Below are 21,070 nucleotides of genomic sequence, written 5' to 3'. Positions count from 1 at the left end.
GTGTTCACAAACTTGCCGAGTTCTCTCACAAACGGTTCTCCAAAGAGACCCCCTTGGGCAACAGCACCTGCCTCAGAATCTGCAAGATCCCCAACTTCGGGTCCACTTTTATGAGCAGAGATCGAGGTCTCTCAGTTGAAAGGGCACAGTTTGCATTACCCAAAAATATTATAGCTCGTTGAGCCCACCCAAACAGAGCTTCAGGGGAAATTAGAGCACCATAAATCTTGGCCTTTTCGGCCATGTCAAGAATCTTGGCTAGGGGTCCCAAAGCATCTAAGAGTTTATCCGGGCATGCACGCCAAGAATGATCTATCCCCTTTTTGTGATCCTTCATGAATTTCTGCAAAAAAGTAGCCATGCGTGGATCAATTTCCGGAGTTAAAGCTACTTTGCCCTCCAAAAAGGGTCAGGGACATTCTGCAGGTAAGAAGTTTCAAGCCTCCTTTTCCAGCGGGGTTCGTACACGACTTGCCATATAGCAAGCGACCATAGCTGCCGGAGCCCACTCAGAGGATCAAGGGAGTATTCTATCTGCTGGGTCCAGCATGTCTGAGATATCATTGTCGGGGGAGGAAGGCTGGGAAGGGTCATCAAGACCAGATGGACCAGGAATACTAACTGCGTCCCCTGAACCCTTCGGAGTAGATAGGAGAGTGGTCGGGACAACATTGTCAGCCATGGTGGTAAAGAAGGCTGAGATGCCATGAAAGCTTGGCGTAGCCTATCAAAAGCGTCCCTATCCACCCTTGCTTCACGAATACGTTTTGCAGGAGGGCCCACCGGATCCACTAAACAGGTGTAGGAGGGCGATGACCTTACGCAGGTGGCAGAGTCAATTTGTCAAAAGCCTGGGCAATCTGGCGTTATAATCTCTCCTCTAAAGGAGTCATAGTGTCTTCAACCGGCCGATATATGGAGGCGTCCCCCGCGTCATAAAAATCGTCATCCCATGGGAGATCAGCCATTGGGTCTGTACCTCCTTGGGAATCCTCATCATACTCCATGATAAGTAAAAAACAGGCAAAAATTCCTTAACAGTGGGAACCCCACAGAGTAATAATTCTGGGTGGCATACTGTTAGCCCTTGAGAAAGTGGCCTTGAATATGGGGGACTGGGGGTCAGTCCATTGCTGTAGCGTAAAACGCAAGTTTTAAATGGGTCACAGCCCTGGGACACACCTGGAGCCAAAATCGTTGTGTGCAGCTGGTAATATAAGCCGGGGGGAAGTGTCCCAAACGTGCCTTACACAGGCAAATACAAGACCTCACCAGAGGCGTTCAGCGAGAGACATTGTAATGATTTTGGTAGGTTCCAGCACAGGCCGAGTAAAATAACAGGCCAGGTTCTCATAATACGGACCCAGACGAGCGTCTCCCTTCTCCGGCGTACCACACAGCGGGACGCGCACGAACGTTGAAAATCCTCTGAGAGGAATTCGAAGAGCATGCCGCTCCCGCCGTGCCTCTCACGCTCTCTAGGGGCGGGAGGTCACTGCTCTTCAGGCAATAGGGACGCGTAAGAGCAAAACTAACCGCTCTTGCGTCTGGGAAAGAGCGCCGCAAGGTTTCCACATCTAAAATCCCACGGAATGAAACAACACGCGCAGTACGCGCTCCAAGCGAAAAACCCCAACAGTTATATAGACCATCAACACCGCGCCACAAAAGCGGTAAACAGTCAATCACACAAGCCCTGCGCAACAAAGCGAGAGCGCATATGTACAACTCGTCTATAAAATCAATAGCACAAACCCACATTTCTGTGAGAAAAACAAACAGAGTACTTATCTTGGCAGCCCAGAAGCCAAGAAAGAGGACAAGGATACAGAGAGAAGGGACTATGTGGAACAGGCTCTATGCTGATTGGTGGGCATTGGTTGTTTAAACTACAGTTGTTTCCTGATGTATCATGGGAAAAGTAGTTTGTTGAGGTTTTACATGGCTGCTGTTGTAATAAAGAGTGAAGAAAGAAGGCATAATCCTTGCCTCCAGTCCTGACATAGAATTCAGATCCTTCCTACTAATTTCCATGCATCTATTCTTGTGTCATATACATTAAATGCTTCCCCCTAACTTTTGCTTATTTTATCCTTCACTGGCAAATCTTTTTCTGCTGGACTGTGTGCATGTCTCTTTTTCAGTGAATTCCTAGTGGAGGGCCCTGCCTTTGAAAGTTTTTGTCTTTCAGAACTGCTTTTGACCTTGATTCCCTACTCTTCATTCTTCAGATCGTGTAGTTTGTGCTGCAGTGCACCAGCTTTAAACCATATGCCTCATGCCACTAATGTTTGCAGTCTCTGGCTTTGGGAACAACCATCTTCTGTACAACTGCACTCTTTGTGCTGTCTTTTTTTTTTCTTCTTTTTTTTGTGTCCTCATTAGCCACTTAATCGTTCCAGGGATGCTCTAGCTGCAGTAAAACAATCGCCTCTGTGCCATCACGAGACCAGAAATTGGTTTCATGACCTCCAAGAGGGCGGGCCTGATGTCTTAGAGAAAAAGAGCCCCGCACAAACTATCTCCATTCGAGCCCTTTGTCGGCCGATAGTCCAGTGACGTTATGGCGTGGGGTGCCTCCCATTGGACATGGAAACTTAGGCTTAATCATCGGACCCGGGGGGAAAAAAAACCCGGGCATTTTAGTTGTCTCGTCTCCACTCAACTAAGAAGTTCCAAAATCTCAAAGTACGAGGGCTACAGGCTCTGGCTAGGTCTACTTTCGATGTTGCATAAAGTGAAGACAGCCATTCTGCATGGGTTGGCGGATTGATGCTAACCCAATTTTTACATAATTCTCTTCTTGCTACTAGAATAGCATAATATAGAAATTCTCTTTCTAGCCCCTTAATGTTGTTGTTTAACCCAAAGATAACTAGAGACCATGAGAAAGGGGACAGAAATTCTGAGAATTGATTCAAGTGATGTCTTAATTTCATGCCAATAAGTATTGATGTTCGGACATTCCCAAAACATGTGTAAATCTGAGGCAGCTGGGAAGGAGCATTTACTGCAGCTCTTCCCTAGTACTCTTTGAGCTGTCTTGTTCCATCTGGAATTGTCTAGCTTGCGTGCAGAGTAAAGGTGCGCGGATTCCACAGTAGATGTTAAATTTTACCTAAGAAGGAACACGAGGAGGTGAGCATAAGATTCTCCTGACACTGAGTACTGTTTCTGACAGTTAGTTAGTGAAGCACCAAACCAGAGACCCTCCCCTTCCTGCATGCTGGTCATCCTCACCAGTCTGACATCAAGTGCAGTGAAAACACCAAAGGAAGCTGGAAGTACCTGGTTGCCGGACCGGTTCCAGACAGCTGGTTTCTGCCAGGTACAACAGTCAAAGTCAAGGAGAGGGCATACATGTCCCACGAGTCAAGGCCCTGATAAAACCAAAACCTGCACTGTTAAATGAAGGCCAGCCTCTTTTTGATGACAGAGACTAAAGGAAAGAGCCAGTGTGTCTTTTCTTGAATGGTTGAACCCAGCCACTATTGTAAGCGATTTTTATTGCATTCTCTGCCCGAGCAAGTGGTCCTTTTTCTGACTTCTCATCTGCCCTCGCAGTTAAATATCGTCCAATTCTGGGAGCCAAGATCATTGCTGCAAGAGAAAGCACAAGAGACTGGTCTCTTTGCAGGGTTTCACTTACCTGATATATACTTACCTTTTCGTTGTAAAGGCATATGTTTGGTAACGGTATTGTGTGGCAAATGATACGTTGTAAAGGCTGTTTCCCATCATGGACAGTTCAGTGTTTGCCTCAGAGACCCCCCACCGCAGTCTCTTTTGGTGATGATCACTTACCTGAAGGACAAGACATTGAGATCTTACATGAACAAAGAGGTCAGGTTGCTGAAGATAAATAGCAAGAATTGTAGCACTAATTGAGACACCCAGTGCCAAGGTCATTGTGCTAGATATGGACAGTGTCCAGGGCATTACTTAAAAAGGTACACCACCTTGCTCCCTGACAGTGTGTCAGGTGTTGCACACAGTGTAGGTACAGGATTATGCATAGAACACTATCTATACAAAACGTTAAAAAAAGCTTTGACACAGCCAAGAGGTTTGATTCTAGCACTCAAGCACTGACAAAAGGAAAAAAAAACATGTCCGCTGTTGTTCCAGAAAACTATGAAAAAGATTCCTTTGAGTATACATAACATAAAAGAGATAAATGATTAAATGTAGAATGACAAAGTATACTATTCAAATGCAAAATAGTCCTCCCTCCATTCCACTGCAGGCAGCAGGATCCAAACAAAGAGCCAACAGTAAGAATGTGAGACTAGAATACTCCTGTGAACTGATCCAAGTTGTGACACTAATTGGACTACAAGACACCCGTTGAACGCCCACATCATCCCTGTATCCCTACTTGTGCATATGTGTGTAACAACACATGGCCAGATGTCTAGCTTTAAAGGAATGTTGTATGATAATGTGAAGCATTACAAGTAAATAGCCTGGGAATAAATATTTTGTTGTCGAAGCAAAGCACTGTAGAGTAATGTTGGTGTAGGTTTAAAGGTCAAGTGACAGTTGCACTGTCAAGCCAGATCTAAAATTCTACATAGGTTGATGACTGCCCTCCTCCCATCTGTGATGATGCCAGAGAAAAATTACATGAATTTTCTACTAGTCTAAAACACTTTAATAGCATTCCAGTGTTGTGTGTGTGCCCCTGAAAGTTCAAGCTTAGGTAGCTGGATACATAAATACAAATATTGCAGCTGCAGGGCAAGCACTTTTTTTTGTGGAACCACACAAATTTTGCCCAATCAAAACATGTACTCCTGGCTCCTAACGTGTGGGTGGAGCCAAAGCCCCTCTCTAGTGATCTTCGCGTAATTGCCTGGTGACAGCGGCTCTTTCAAGCTAGACCATAAAAATGACTGATACTTAGATGAATAAACTGACTGCTGTAGGGTAAAAAAGATCAACACAGACAGCAAGAATAGAAGATAGGTTATAATGTGAGACGGGAAACCACAGCAGCCAAAAATATCAGTGTCTTGAGGAGGGGCCGGGCACGCGTCATGTATTTGCATGGTGTTCGCTTTTGCATGGCAGAAAACATTGAAATCAAAAATAATCTTTGAACACTATTTGTTCAATGTTTTTCGATTTAGCTGCTTTGTGTGATGACATTCGGACTGCGTACAGATAGAATGAAATATGCGAGAACAAATAAAATGCAAAGTAGACAGATCGATCAATAGAATAATGCAACCAATGAAGGCAAGCAGTCAGGAAGGTTGATAGAATATGAATGAGTGTACAATATTCGCCTCGGAAGCAAACCGCTGAGAATACATATGAGCACGGATCCAGACGCGGCTCTTTTTCGCTGTGGTTACATTCATCCTCTGATTCTCACTAACGGATAACAAAAGTACTTTAAATATCTGAAATGGAACATCAGGTGAAAGGTGTCGGAATAGATCTCACAACCTCAGGTGACGTCCTCAAACAAATGCACATTATAGGATGCCTGGCGCTGGTGATTATCTCCATTGCAGAACTAACCTCTGATAACTCTTTCTCTTCTGCACTGGATGGGCCCTTTTACTTTGGAGCAAAGGCAGAACTTGGCATTTTTTTGTTATTTTGGGCTGTATCCTGGGGATTGGATAGAGTGGTAGACGAATGGACAAACTGGTGAAAGACAGAGGGATCAAGTGATGGATGGAGAACGAATGAAGGATTCAGGGACAGAGAAGAGTTGATATGTAAATGTACATTAATTTATATAGCGCAAATCACCACTGGTTTCTAAGCGCTTGCTTAGGGAACCCGTCCTGGTATTCCCATGTGAGATAACCCCAGCAGGGTATCCGCAAGGTGAAAGCCAGGCATCCTGCCGCGAGGGGCCGTTGTGGAGATTAAGCAAGCTATTGCCCAGAGTCGCAGAGTGTGAACCCATTAATTGAGTAGGCACCGGAGCGAGAATTGTCGAGTCCATGGACATATTGGGACTCAAGACCCCGCCGAGCCGGGAATTGAACCCTGGTCCCGGGCTGACCTCTGCTTCCAGGTCTGCCTCCTCTAACCAGTGAGCCACACTTCTCCACTCGATAGATAGATGCAAGGAAAATGAATAGGCAGGTGGACTGATGATTGAAGGCTATGGAAAAGGTTCAACACATTGGGCTGAATTTGTAAAGAATTGTAAATTTAAAGATGAATAGTTGCTCAAAACGTTGGATTGTAGAGCTAGCTACTTAGACAGCAGATCAATGGTAGAATGATCAAGGGAGGAATACTAATCAATAGGGTAGTAGGGTAGAAGAAAGGTGGACAAGTCAGTGGATGGGAGGCGAGGTGGGTCATGGAGGCTAGTCTGTGGTTCCCATTGATGGATCAGAGGTTGATATTATGATGGATTGAGAATGGCTGTGTTCCAAAATATTGTCCATCATACATTCTACAACTGTATTTGCGATTGTTGGTCTGTTGCTCAATAGAATCAGCTTTTTTGTAGTGCAATCTGTTTACCTCATGTGTTTTTTAGAGTATACCTTTAGTAAGCACAATCTGTCTTGTGGAGCACAATGATCAGCTCTTTTTCAGTATGTTCTAATGGCAGTACTTTCTTCTTTATTTCAGAGTGCCTTATGGTGAGTTGTATAGCTTTCTTTTAATGGCAGTATTTTCTTATTTATTTCAGAGCGCCCTGCACCTCCGAGGGAACTGTCCGTACCACAGGCTGAGGTGCATTCAAGGAGCTTACAGCTAAACTGGGTTCCTGGCAGCGACGGGTCCTCCCCAATACGATACTTCACCTTACAGGTGCAGGTGCTTCCAGCAGGAGAATGGCAAACTTACTCTTCTTCCATCAGTCATGAAGCTACCTCCTGCATCATCGAAAGGTAATTCCTTCCAGCCCGGCATGACTGTCCCATGGAATTCTAAGCCCCATAAGCTTCGCAGTGGATATTGTATTTTTACTCCTATTCTGTAGTCGTACAATACACCATTTGGAAGAATAATGACCTATACCATTGACATCTAGGTTTATGTTTACAGCATGTCCCAGCCTTATCTATCTATCTATCTATCTATCTATCTATCTATCTATCTATCTATCTATCTATCTATCTATCTATCTATCTATCTATCTATCTATCTATCTATCTATCTATCTTCATGCACGGTAATTAAGTCCTGCTTCACCATATTATACCTCTGTGAATTCATAATGAGAATGTAATAATTTCTGGCTCAGTGAGCTCAACCACACTTAAACTGGGGTAGGAACCCACACTTGTAGAGCACAATACAGAAGCCATTGTTTAACATGAAGCGTAGTTCATGGAGGGTCCACCTTGTTGTGCATCCTTGAGGAAAGCAGGGATAGCTGGCACTGGAGGTAACGTGCAGGGCAGTACAACTGCTGATTTTAGGAAGGAGCAGTAGACTGCAGACTATAGAGGTACATATAGCACTGCAGTAACATTAAGAGAGTAAAAACAAACATGCTTCCCACTGATGTGGTTCACATAGATCCTTGAACGTTGACTGGCACATGCATTAAGAAACTGAGCAATGAAAATCTAGACTTAGCTTGCCAACCTCTCAACTAAGCACAATTGATGTTGGTAGGATCATCCCTCTAAACTAAAGGATTCCCCAAAAGGCCTACCTTCCTCCTCAGAGCAGACTTGAAGACTTTGGGGCTCATTACGATGTTGGTCGGATTGCAATCAGCAGGCCTCCGGTTGCGGTCTGACCGACATTAGGTCCCACGGTCCGACCACCGCATTATGATAGAGGCGGTTGGAGGCAGGGGGCGAAGGGACAGACCAACGCTTCCGACGGGCTCAAGGAGGCCGTCCAACCGACGGTTTAAATGTAATATCCTGCAATAGTGGCCACTATAGAGATTACAGTGCCCCTTTCTGATAGCCTTTCAATGGCGGTCCGACTGCCATTAAAAGGCTATCGAAAATGGACTTTGGGGTCCCCTAGCAGAGCCCTGTCCCGAAGTGGCTCCTGCTATGGGCCCTGGGGGCACCTGTGGTGCCCCCTAAACATCCATGTATCACGTGGGCTACCACACAATGCAGGGATGTTTCTAAAGTATATTTTTCCTATTGGGCTCAAGCCACAATAGAAGACATACACTTTCAGGCCGTTGTGTATCAGTTGCATCGTAATTTGGGAATCATGATCGCTGAATCCTTGTCGGGCAGTCCCGTTTCCGACACAATGCTGGTCTGTTCTGAATAGAAAACAGGAATTACCGATTGGTGCAGCCAAGCCTCTTACGCCCTTCTCACACGCTTAAGTGAATGAAGAAAGGTTTTTACATAGGATTTGGAGGAGTCAAAATGAAAGTACATTGCCCCTCAAAAGCACCAGCATTTATCACCCTCTTATCATCCCATGAAGTAAAGAGTTATCACCTTACTGGACATGATTATTCATGCCTTGGATCTTCCTGTAGATCGAGAATCAGACATAGTGTAGTGTGTGGTAAATTTTCATTTGATGCATGTGGATAAAATACATTTTCAAGCATTATTGAGTATTCAGGTCAGCTGAGGCAGTTCCCCCTACAACCTCGTGGCAGAAAGAGCTTTTGAAAGAGGTCCATGGCCTCAATATAGAGCTATTTGTGCAGCTCAATATAAATGCAGCGTAGTCTTTGAAAGAAACATTTCGGTTTGTAAGGAAAAGAGGTTTTCTGTCTAACATCCTTACAGTCAGAATATTAAATACCGTCCCTGTAGAAATTGGTGTATAATTTTAAAAGGAAAGTTGCACATAAGCCACTTAAAGAATGTCTTCCTTTATGATGTGAGAGTAATTCGAGTGAAAGCAAGAGGATATGTAGCAATAAAAGTGACACTATCAGTCAAGCTGCTTTTGAGTTTTTAGGCACAGTTCCAAGAATAACTGTCAAGGAAAGGTATTTTACAGACGTATTATTATCCTATACTAACAGGCAACAAAAGAATATAGACTGGATTTCAATAGGCCCTGGCTTGTAAGTGACAATGTTTTGTTCCACGGTCATTATGACTCAGAGGCGACCAGTGACATATTTGCTTTCTTTCATTCAGCAAAGAAAATACATTTTCATTGACACTGCCTTTCTGATCTTAATATGCACCTACAGAATGCCTTTTGACTGAACCTTCCTTGTAGAATTTCAAGTAGGCTGGGCATTCAGCTTCTGAACTGGACCACATCAGACACAACTTGTAAACAAGTCAAGGTCATCTCAGTGGCAACAAAAAGTCTTCTCTTTCATTTGACACGCTTACTTGCCTGTTTATTTATCACAGTTTCACAGTGAGAAGCAACATGTGTAAAGAGTATCTCAATATCAATGGGATCTGGAGGTTATCACATTTTCTCACTGCAAGTTGGATGGGGAGTCTTCTGCATCTGTACAGAAAACAGTCAGGCTAATTGTGGTGGCCCAAATATGAAGTACAACCTCTCTTTAAATAGCTATATTCGGAAATTCCAAAAGGTGTCTTGGATTCATACTCAAATTACAAGGTATATGCATTGATACTTGAATACATAATATATAAGAAGTTGCAGAACACTACTTAAAGGTTAACCGAGCCTTTAGGTGAATACACATGCAGTTATCTGGGCTTTCTAAAACATTCTTCAGTGGGCTACATAGATTTTAGCATATGCTGATAAATTTTCTTAGGAACTAAGGCTCAGTTTGCATCATGGAATGTTGACCAGGAAGACGCATTACACTCATTAAATAGCTGAAGACATTTTTGTGCTTGTGGAGAGCAATTCAGTTCTGATGATCCTATCCCTCTGCTTAGCGTCACCAGAGGGAATGCCTTTCATGTACTGGACAATCTAGAATAAAGACGCGTTACCCAAATTTCGAGTTTCCAACCATGTTGAATTTCCAGGGGGTCCTATATAAGATTTGAGTTTATAAAAGTAAATTTCACTAGATTTTGGGGAGGTCTCCCTGTTCTTACAGTGGGCGTAGCTTTAACATTTTAAGCTTAGAAATACACTATTTGGAACTCTGTATTCAATTACAAAGGTCTGTGAAACTGCCACATGAGAACTGATGGAAAGAAGCCCTCCAGGGCATTCACGAACAAAGCTTTAAGCATCTACTGTCCCCTTCAACTGTCTTCTGTGTTTTCAGCATTGGTTAATCTCTTCACCACTATGACCCAAGTAGCATCTCTAATCTGGACACACTTTCTAATGCACAGCTAGTTAAGAATGGTATGTGGCCTGATGGTAGATTTCATTTTGAAACTGCAAGATCTGTTTGATGGGAGGTTATTAGTGAAACTCTCCAAACATTAGTTTTTAGACTTTGGCCCTGATTACGATGGTGGTTGGACAAGCAGCCGACCACCGTCACTGCAGGATAGAGACCGCCCAACATGTAGTCGGTGGCTCCACCCTCCATATTATGTTCTGACCGCCCTGAAGGCGGTCGGAAACATGCCCGCTCACTATTGCTAATTGTGGTACGGCCCGGAAAAGGGCTGCAGCACAAGCTGCAATAGTAAAATGAATGTCTACAAACATCCAGACCATGTGGTGCCTAGCACGCGTTGCATGGATGTTTGGGGGCACCACATGTGCCTCCCTGGCCCCATAGAGTAGGCCCACAGGGGACGGAGGCCCTGCTAGGGGCCCCAAAAGTCCCTTTCCATCTTCCTTTACATTGCGGTGGGAGCGCTATGTAAAGACTGAAGAAAAGGGACATCATAGCCCCTACAGTGGTGCCTCTGCACGTACCGCCTTCATTATAGGCATTAGGCTACGACTGCTGCCTCGACGGTCCTGTCGGAGGCAGCGGTCTTTCCCCACGCCCAAATTGCTTCAACAGCCGGTATCTTAATCTGGCGATTGGACTGATACACTGGATGTTGGGCCGACCACCACCGATGGCCTGATGGAGGCGGTCCTCCCAACATCCTAATGAGACCCTTAGTGTTTAAACTGGACATGCATTCTTTTTATATTCAGGTACATCCACTTTGAAATAAGACATTTCATTGAAACTAATTTAAAGATAGGCGGTTGAAGTGTACTCGCCCATAATGAATGTAAGAAATCCGCTTGGGTTGAAGTGGGAGCGTTATATAAAAAAGTGTGATAGATAGAATGGTTGAATAATTCCACACATTGCTTTCAATTGGCTTAGCTATTCTGTGCAATTAGAGAAATGATCAACCATATGTAAATCATTCTTGGCCTTGCCCCAAGAGGGGCAGTTCAGATCAAACTTCTGGGCCATGGCACCTCTGAACATGAGCACTAGCAATTCCAGACCAGGTTTCGGCCTATCAGTGCAGTGCAGCTTGGGTCATATAGAACTCAAAACTACACTGGGCATACCCATCATCTTTGAGTGACTCATATACACAGTACAAAAATATATGATTTACATTTGTGGGTTGATCTCAGTGTCTGAAATTGGGTTTTAACTTGGGATATCGGTACCCCTACCAGCTATGGTTAGGTGCAATACAGTTCTGAGAAAATCTCTGCTTAATGTGTGGTAGCTATGGCATACGCAGCAGTCACTTCCCAGAGACGTCGGTGTTGAGTTCAAGTAGTAACAGCAATTTTAATGTTAAGGACATAACACAATTAAATGCCCAAACCAATTGAGAAAAATAAAGAATACTTTAATGACAGAAAAGTTACCAAGATCATTAACATATTTTTGGGGCACCCAAAGATATGAATGTTTAACGTTTTATGCAAACAGTACCAAGGAAATGTAATGTGTGAGTCAAAAGATGTTTGCAGTTAACTGGGACCTAGGCATGATTCAGGCTGACAACAATGGAGCAGAGAACTGATACACCAAACAGGTCGTCCTGCCAGAATTGTATACCTTTGTACTTAATATTGGAAATTGGAGATCAACTATTCCAGTGGGGCAAGTTCCAAGGCTGTGGCTGGCACAAAGCTCTCGAATGTATACACTTCATCCAAGAATCTGTTGGTTTGGCGCCAAAAGCTCCAAGCAGGTCAAACTTGGGTTTTGAAGCCGCTGAGTTTGCTTCAAGAGTCGGACAGATTTGTTGCCTCATCCAGTTCCAAGGTTTTACCATCTGACTTTTTTTTAAGAGGTCAACATCCTTCAGTATGGTAAGGCTAGAACTTATAGCTGAGCAGGGATTCATGAGGCTGGGCACCTTCACCGTGAGGTCCCACTGCCTCAGTTTTCAGTACAGAAAAAGCCTCTGAGTGGGATGAACCTGCTTATCTTGGCTGCTTTTGGTGAAACCTCCCTGGGCAAGTATTAAGTCCTGTCGTCCAGAGTTGGAAAAATTGACTGTGTACCAACTTTTTCCAAGTGCTGGAGAAGTTCCTACTGGTCAGTCCTGCATGTAGTTTCTCAGGCACCAGGTAGGGCGCAGGTTCCACTCGTTTGGTCGTCCGCTGGGTCGTCTTGAAGTCAGGAGACCTTCTGATATTTGTGTCTTTGAAGCAGGCACACAGGTAGATAATCACTTCACCCTTGGAGAGCATATCCATTTCCTGGATGTCCGCAGAATTCAGGAGTCCTTGAGTAAATCCTCTACGTCCTGCAGGAGTCTGAAGTCTTCTTCCAGCACAGCCTTCTTCTTCAGGTGGAGACTTCATAGGTACAGGAATGTACTGAAGGGGTGGTAGTTGATGTGCCAGATGTATCCTGTGCACTCGCTGATGCGTTGAGAAATGTACGACTAAATCATATTTTATTGCAGTCCCTCCACTTCCTTTTGTAGCATTTCCTCTTTGCCTTACTGTAAAGTTACACGTGAGCCTCTTTCAAGATGACAGAACTCAGCTGCTAAAAGCCAGGCCTATCTTCTGCTTCTTAGCTGCTCCCCTATTTAGGTGAGCTGTCAACCTAACTGACAGGGTCACAACTGGTTGTTTCCCCCACTGTGACTAGGGCTTGTCTGTCTGTGAGTGTTCTAGGAATAAACATCAGAAGCCCTCCATAGAATCTCAACTGCAAAATAAGTAGTGATAAAGCTGCCCTTAGTTTTGTCGACTCCCAGACAGCAAACCCCTGCTATGTGGGTTGTAGTTAATACACATTTGCTCTTCTAGGGCTATGGTCCTCTGTGCCAGAGTTGCTAACTCTCTCAGCCATGGATGTGTATTCCAGTACTGAAGGGATTGAGTGTCAAACTGTTTTCTGGTAAGTTTTTGCTCAGGAGTTTTACAGAGTTACTTCTCCTATTAAGTTATCAAAAATCTGATTCCACCATGGAATTGGATTTTGAAAATGAAGTAAGAAACAGCTTTTAAGAATGTTTCTAGCATTTTCCTAGGCGGAGAAACAAAGCAATGATTTTGATTACATCTAGGCATGTTCAGGGAAATAGCCTACATGGTAAAAATAGATGTTGAGCTTTATTTAACTGTGGGGGCTCACTAACCACAATATTTAATGTATCTTATTTATATATTTATCGGACAACTCCCCTATGGATTAAAAAGGCACACTTTAGGAATGACATGAATAAATAAAAACAGGATTTTCTTTCGCTGGCACGTTTTCTTGTCATGTGTCACTGCAGTGTGTTGAATTGCAGCCCAATCAGAGCCTGGCAGTGCTACTGGCAGACACATATTTTTGTTATATAAGTGTGTGTGTGTGTGTGTGGTTTAAATACACATTACATCCCACATGGCATTTATCCATTTATGCCATTTCGTGCATTTTATGCACCATTTTCAGTGTACTTATTGGAATTAAATTGGGCCATATAGTGAGTTCCAATGTACAGCACTTGCTTTGGGGGAAACACAAGCACTTTACTATTGTTTAGTAATCTTAAAGCTCACAATGTTCTAAAGCCAGCAACATCAGGCAGGAAAAAATGGGGGGAATCCATGACACAAAATGGGTAATTTCTCACACGTAACCACTGGTAATTACTCTGGCTTCATTCCATAATTTTACCACGCCTGTGCTGATATAGACTGGGACCAACCATATGGAAATTAGCATTTGCCATGCCCCGGGGTCTCCAGCCCAAACTGCTAGACCATGTTCAATTTGACGAGGAGTAGAAGCAGTGGGAGAGTGTCCAGTCTTCAGTGCGTGTTATGTCTGAGCTCCTATACCAAAGGGCTCAAGGGGGCTACAGAGAGGAAAATAAGAGATTTGCAAAGCTATCCGTTATATTGACCTGGTGGTACCGTAGGTTGTTCTCAATATGTATTCTCTCAGAAATGTAAGGGTTACAAGACACAACAACTTAAAGATCTGAAAGAAACAGGTTAGTATTAGATTCCTTACCTTAGAATATCCCCAGGTCTCAGTCTGGATCCAGAAACTTTTGCGTAGCAGTACCCTTGCACGTCGCTAGGCGTCGTCTGCGACTCCGCGTCCGTCGTCGGTGTTGTTGGCGCCGGGATGACGTCGCCAGGGTACTTAGAAGCCGCCCTCGCGCGCTGACGTCAGTTCTTCTTTTTTCCGCGCCAGCAAGCGCCGATCTGGAAAAAGTGGTACCCTTTAGTCATTTTTTGACTAAACTTTTTCGATCCCTTTTGATCTGTTTTTCGAGTCATGTCACAAAAAAAGCTAAAGGTCTAACCCGAGGGTACAGTAAAATTGAACAAATGTAATAATCAGATAGTAGAAAAATGAGGAGTTAAAAGAAGATATTAAAAGGTAAAAAAAAAATTGTCAGAGATTAACCTGGGAGTTTAAGTGACCAACGGCAGTCAAATAAAGTGTCCCCTCATGAGATTTCCAGTGGGGTGTAGGGTTCTTGTAAGGCTGAGATACAAGTGGAAAGTTACATTTCAATGAAGGTGTTTCCACACCAATGGACACTCTTGGCTGGAGCCAGTAAGAAAGTTCAATTCAGAAAGCTGTAGCAGAAAAAAGATAACCTTCTTGATTCTGGAACTCAATTTGAAGATTTCTGACTGAGTTGGGACCTTATTGTTTTTTTTGTGTGTGCAAAATACCTGTAGTTCAGACAAGCACAAAGAATGACAGTGATGGGTTCAATCTTGTCTGCAATGACTGCATCACTCAGTGAAACATGCTTGCTTGATAGTAATAGTGCTTCTTATCTTTTGCAGATCTTCAGCACTGGTTTCCACAAAATCAGGCAGGTGGTTGCAGCTTCTGGATACTAGACTACTAACTGTGTGTGCTGTTCTACAGCTCCTCACGAGTCAGCCGGGGATCAGGTTGAGATCACCAAGCTCTTGGCTTCAGGAGCTGTAACAGGCTTCCTCTTTCTACACATCCACTAAATTCAGGCACAATAAGTCAACACAGCAGACCAGGGACTCCACTGGGCCTAATATTTAATCAAGGAGCAAGCTGGCTTGGTCGGGGTATCGACGCTTCTTGTTTTCTTAGCAGGGGAACATGGGGAGTCTTTTTTCTCCAAGGTGTTTTGCAGCCAAGATTCATCACACAACATCACAATACAAAATTCTAAAGGAACTGCGTTTCCAGAATAGACGAGGTCCCTGATTGGCAACAATAGTTCAGCCTTACCTTTTCTTTGCTTTACTTCAAAGGGGAATTGGAAGTAAGATAATATCTGAAAGAAACAGGTTAGTATTAGATTGCTTACCTTAGAATATCCCCAGGCGTCAGACTGGATCCGGAAACGTTTGCGTAGCAGTACCCTTGCGCGTCGGTAGGCGTCGGCTCCGCGTCCGTCCTCTGCGTCGTTGGCGCCAGGATGACGTCGCCGGAGTACTTAGACGCCGTCCTCGCACGCTGACGTCAGTTCTTCTTTTTTCCACGCCAGCAAGTGGTACCCTTAGTCAATTTTTGACTAACTTTTTCGATCCTTTTTGATCATCTTTCGAAGTCGCTTTGACTCCGACGGTGCCGGTAGGGATGCCCGTGTTCAAACCCTGCGTTGACTGCAACCGACTGATGTCGGTGCCTGACCTGTCTGGGCCCTGACCACGACGACAAGTCCTGCTCCGACTGGCGGGCCCTGATGTCCAAAGCTAGACGGGAGCGGTCCCGCAAGCGACTGGAGCTCCGGCAGTCGGCACGCGCCGCTCGAGGTCCCGGTCCGTGAGGAGGTCGAGGGACCGGTCGCGGGGTCGGAGTCATCATAGCTCTGGGAGTCGACACCAGTCTTCGGGCTCGAAGTCCTCAGGTAAGAGGCACAAGCAGTCGAAGAGGCGTCATCGCTCTTCTGACTCCCCCCCGACGCTCGCGCGACGCGTCCGGGGGTTCGGGCGACACCGCCCCGCGGCTCCGCCGGAGCTGCAGGCATCGCGGCCTGCTCCATACCCGCCGGTCCCTGAGAAAAACGCGACGCTAGAGGAGATCGACGCCTTCCTCATGGCCATGAGGTCGCTCACTCCTTCATCGGGTTCCGCGGCGCCTTCTGGCCAAGCGGCCCCGACTAGGTCCCCAAGCGTGCCGGGTGCTACGGCCCCGGCGTCGTCGGGTGCTTTGGCCCCGACGCCGCTGGGCCCCGCTGAATCCGGATCAGGGTCGTCGCCGGTCGACCTTACGATCTCGCCGGCGCCGGCCGTCACGGTGTCGCCTCAGGCGCCGTCCCAGGACGACGTCGTCCCTGGTCCTACCCTTGATTCGGCCGCCCTCTACGCCAATGGGAGATTTCTATTTCTATGACCCAGCCCCATCCTTTGACCCTGAGTATCAGGAGATGGGTTGCGAGGGGTTTGAGAGGGGTCCGACGACCCTCTGGCATGTGAGTGCCAGTCTTCTCAGGACTGGACAGGTGAGCTTGGGGAGGCCAGTGGTCTGGACACTTCGCCCGACACTGGTTTTGTCTCCCCTCCTACTGTGGCTACGGAGGAGGGAGCTACCTATAGTGGGGTGCTCACACGGGCTGCCTTGGGCCTTGAGCTCCCCGTCGTGGCCATGAGGACTAACCTCCTCACTGAGGTCCTTAAACCGCAGGCAAGCTCGGCTCAGCCTCTGCTGCCTTTTAATGAGGCCTTGTCAGACATTCTTCGGGGCACTTGGTCCAAGCCCGATACAGGTCCGCCTATAGATAGGAACGTGGCCAGGCGCCACCGTCTGGCTCCGGCGACCGGGCGACCCTTGCTTCCTGTCCACCCACCTGACCCCAGAGTTCCTGGTCATCCAGGCCTCTAACTCCCAGACCGCATTCCCGACGGCTCCCCCCGATCGGGACTCCAAGAGGTACGAGCAAATCATGCAAAAATGTATTCTCCTCCCTGAGTTTGGGGTTGCGGTCAGTCAACACCGCGTGCCTCTTGGGCCGTTACACCCACTCTCTGTGGGACACGGTCGCGGATGTGCTACCACAATTTCTGGAGGGGGTCCGGACTAAACTCGCTGAAGCCCTTGTGGAGGGTCGAGATGCGGCACAGTTTTCCATCCGGTGTGGGCTGGATACAACGGATTCACGGGGCAGAGCGATTCGTCGCCACGCCTGGTTGAGGTCCGCCAACTTTTCGGCTGATGTCCAAAATACCCTTATGGACATGCCGTTTGATGGCCGTTTCTTCTTTGGCGACAAGGCAGACCATGCGCTTGAGCGCTTTAAGGACTCCAGGGCCACGGCCAAGCCCTTGGGCCTCTCGGCCCCGCGCCAGAAAATGGCTGCCTTTCGCTCCTTTCGTGGCCAAGTAAGGGGTGCCCCCACACGTCCTGCCAGCCACGGGCCGCAGATTACCATCCAGCGCAGTGGCGGACGTGGAAACCCCCGTGCCGGCGGTTCGGGGACAACGACGAGGCCAGTCTACACCTGCCCCTGCAGCTTCCGCCTCAAAACCCTCCTAGTCCGAGCCAGTGGGGGGCAGGGTTTGCCATCACCACTTCCACTGGCAAACTGTCACATCGGACAATTGGGGGTGCTGCAAATCGTCCAAATGGGTTACTCCCTCCCCATCGAGACGACCCCTCCAGCCATGCCACCGCAGTACCACCGCGTGTCGGGGGATCACTTGACACTTCTACAAGAGAAAGTTACGGCCCTCTTGGCCAAGGGGGCCATCGAGCGCGTTCCTGGGCCAGAAGTAGGGTGTGGTTGTTACTCCCACTACTTTCTGGTACCCAAGAAGGGCAAAGGTGGCCTACACCCTATCTTGAACCTGCGGAACGTCAACGGCTTCCTCCGGAAGGAGAAGTTCAAGATGCTGACACTGGCTCAGGTCTTAGCTGCCCTGGACCCGGGAGGCTGGATGGTAGTGTTGGACTTGCAGGACGCTTATTTCCACATCCCCGTCCTGCCGGCCCACCGGCGTTACCTGTGGTTCACGGTAGGCCACGAGCACTTTCAGTTTACCGTGCTCCCCTTCGGCCTTACCAGCGCCTCGCGGGTGTTCACGAAAGTGATGGCGGTGGTTGTGGCTCATCTGCGCAGGTTAGGGGTTTCAGTCTCCCCCTACCTCGACGACTGGTTGTTGAAGGCGGGCACGTCCCAGACAGTCGTCTGCCACCTCCAGACTACGGTCGACCTCCTGCACCTGCTGGGGTTCTCCGTCAATGTGCCGAAGTCACACCCGTGTCCCTCTTAGAAGCTCCTCTTCATCGGAGCGGTTCTAGACTCGACGCAGTTTCGTGTTTATCCTCCAGAACAGCGGGTTCGGGATATTCAGGCTCTGATTTTGATCTTTCAGCCGTTATCCCGAGTCTCGTCAGGTTGACGCTGCGGCTTCTGGGGCTGATGGCCTCCTGCATCCTTCTGGTGCATCACGCCAGGTGGCGGATGCGGGCTCTGCAGTGGGACCTCAAGTTTCAGTGGGCCCAGCATCAGAACAACTTGTCCGACCATTTCTTGATCTCAGAGGGCACTGCATGACAGTTGCAGTGGTGGCTCATGGACCGCGATTGGGTCAGCAGCAGATCCCTCTCCCTACCCCAACCGGAGCACGTAGTTGCGACGGACGCGTCCCTCCAGGGGTGGGGGGGCCACATGGGAGAGACAGAGATCAGAGGCCTCTGGTCTCTGGCGGAATCCCTGCTCCACATCAACCTTCTGGAGCTGCGGGCGATCCGGCATCACTGAAGGCATTCTCCTCCCTTCTGTCCGGGGGAGTGTAGTGCAGGTGTTCACGGACACCACCACCGCAATGTGGTACTGCAACAAACAGGGCGGGTGGGGTCGTGGACCCTATGCCAGGAGGCTCTGCGCCTCTGGTAGTGGCTGGAACATCAGGGCGTGACCCTGGTGGTTTAACACCTGGCAGGTTTCCTGAACGCCAGGGCGGACAAACTCAGCTGACGGTGCATGATGGATCACAAATGGCGTTTGAACTCACACGTGGCGCAAGGCCTCTTTCAGCAGTGGGGAGAGCCTTGGTTATATCTGTTCGCCACAGAAGAGAACGCACAATGTCATCAGTTCTGCGCGTTGGAATTTCCAAGGCGGCACTCGCTCGGAGACGCTTTTCATCACTAGTGGAGCTGCGGTCTGTTGTACCTCTTTCCGCCTATAACACTTCTGCCCAGAGTGCTGAAGAAGATCAGACGCGACCAGGCTCAAGTTTTCCTTATGGCTCCGGACTGGGCACGAAGATACTGGTATTCCGAGCTACTCAGCATGTCTGTCGATCCCCCGATTCGTCTGCCTCTTCAGGAGGACCTTCTGTCGCAGCAGCAGGGGACGGTCCTCCACCCGAACCTGTCCAGTCTCCACCTCCATGCTTGGAGATTGAGCGGCAACAGTTGAGGCCATTTGACTTGCCTCCTGAAGTTTGTAATGTGATTCTGGCAGCCAGGCGTCCCTCCACAAAGTCGGTATACGCCTGCAGGTGGAACAGATTTGTGGCATGGTGCACAGAAAAGGCTGTGGATCCACTCTCTGCCCCCCTTTCTGAGGTTCTCCTCTTCCTTCTTTCCCCTGCCCAGCAGGGATCTGCTCTGGGCACTATCAAGGGCTACCTTTCTGCCCTTTCCGCCTTCTTAAGGCTACCTGATCAGCCTTCTTTGTTCAAGTCCCCAATTGTACATAGGTTCTTGAAGGGCATCACTCATATGTTCCCTCCCTGTTCCTTTCGTGATGCCCCAGTTGGACTTGAAACTGGTTCTGACATACCTGATGTGCGCTCCTTTTGAGCCGCTTCATAACTGTCCTCTCCGTCTTCTTACCCTTAAGACTGCTTTTCTGGTTGCCATCACCTCTGCCAGGAGAGTGAGTGAGCTCCAGGCTCTTTCATTCAAGCCTCCTTTCCTTTCTGTCCATCCGAACAAGGTTGTGTTGCGGACAAGATCCTCTTTCCTGCCCAAGGTAGTCACTGCCTTCCACATCGGACAGTCCATCACCTTGCCCACCTTCTTTCCACCTCCGCATCCCTCTAAAGAGGAAGAGCGGCTCCACCGTCTGGACCCAAAACGTGCGCTCTCATACTTTCTGGATCGCACACGCCAGTTCCGGGTGGATGACCAACTCTTTGTTGGTTATGTGGGCGCTAAGAAGGGGCAGCGGTGCACAAACGGACCATATCTCTGTGGGTCGTCTTGTGCACCAAGGCATGCTACTCCTTGGCTAAAAAGGAGCCTCCTATTGGGCTGAGGGCCCATTCCACTCGGGCCATGGCGGCTACTACTGCCCTGGGCCGGGGAGTCCCCTTGCAGGACATATGTCAGGCAGCTACGTAGGCCTTGCTGCACACGTTCGCAAGACACTACTGCCTGGACAGTCAAGTCCCGAGGGACGGCTTCTTTGGCCGTTCCGTCCTCCGGGACTTTCTGGTGTGATTATTGGTTTGCAGACCCACCACCGGGGTTGGTATTGCTGGGGTATCTATTCTAAGGTAAGGAATCTAATACTAACCTGTTTCTTTCAGATGCACAAGTTACTTACATTCGGTAATGATATATCTGTAAGAAACAGTAGTTAGGATTAGATTCCTTACTGCCCAACCCATCCTCCCCGTTCTGCGAACCGATAACTAGGGTTAAGGTCATCCCCTTTCAGGGCCCTAGTTTCATGGCACCAGTGTTGGTTTTTATCATGGCTCTGCGTTTCTGGCGCCGAAAAGCTGTGTATAAGAACTGACGTCAGCGCGCGAGGGCTGCGTCTAAGTACTCCGGCGACGTCATCCCGGCGCCAACGACGCCGATGATGGACGCGGGGCCGCAGAAGACGCCTACCGACGCGCAAGGGTACTG

The 21,070-nt window shown here is 47.6% G+C and overlaps 1 protein-coding gene across 1 annotated transcript in view; it reads left to right on the top strand.

The window, feature by feature from the left end:
- SDK1 (sidekick cell adhesion molecule 1) overlaps window positions 1-21,070 on the top strand; it is a 1,937,536-nt gene that overhangs the window by 1,725,109 nt on the left and 191,357 nt on the right. Inside the window, exon 30 of the mRNA XM_086940699.1 lies at window positions 6,671-6,872. Coding sequence (XP_086796825.1) covers window positions 6,671-6,872 — 202 coding nt within the window. The remainder of the gene's footprint in view (window positions 1-6,670; window positions 6,873-21,070) is intronic.

This window comes from Lissotriton vulgaris, chromosome 10, assembly GCF_964263255.1.
Source record: "Lissotriton vulgaris chromosome 10, aLisVul1.2, whole genome shotgun sequence".
Taxonomy (NCBI): domain Eukaryota; kingdom Metazoa; phylum Chordata; class Amphibia; order Caudata; family Salamandridae; genus Lissotriton; species Lissotriton vulgaris.
The sequence above is the reverse complement of the archived record's forward strand: the minus strand, read 5'-3'. Positions and strand labels throughout refer to the sequence as shown.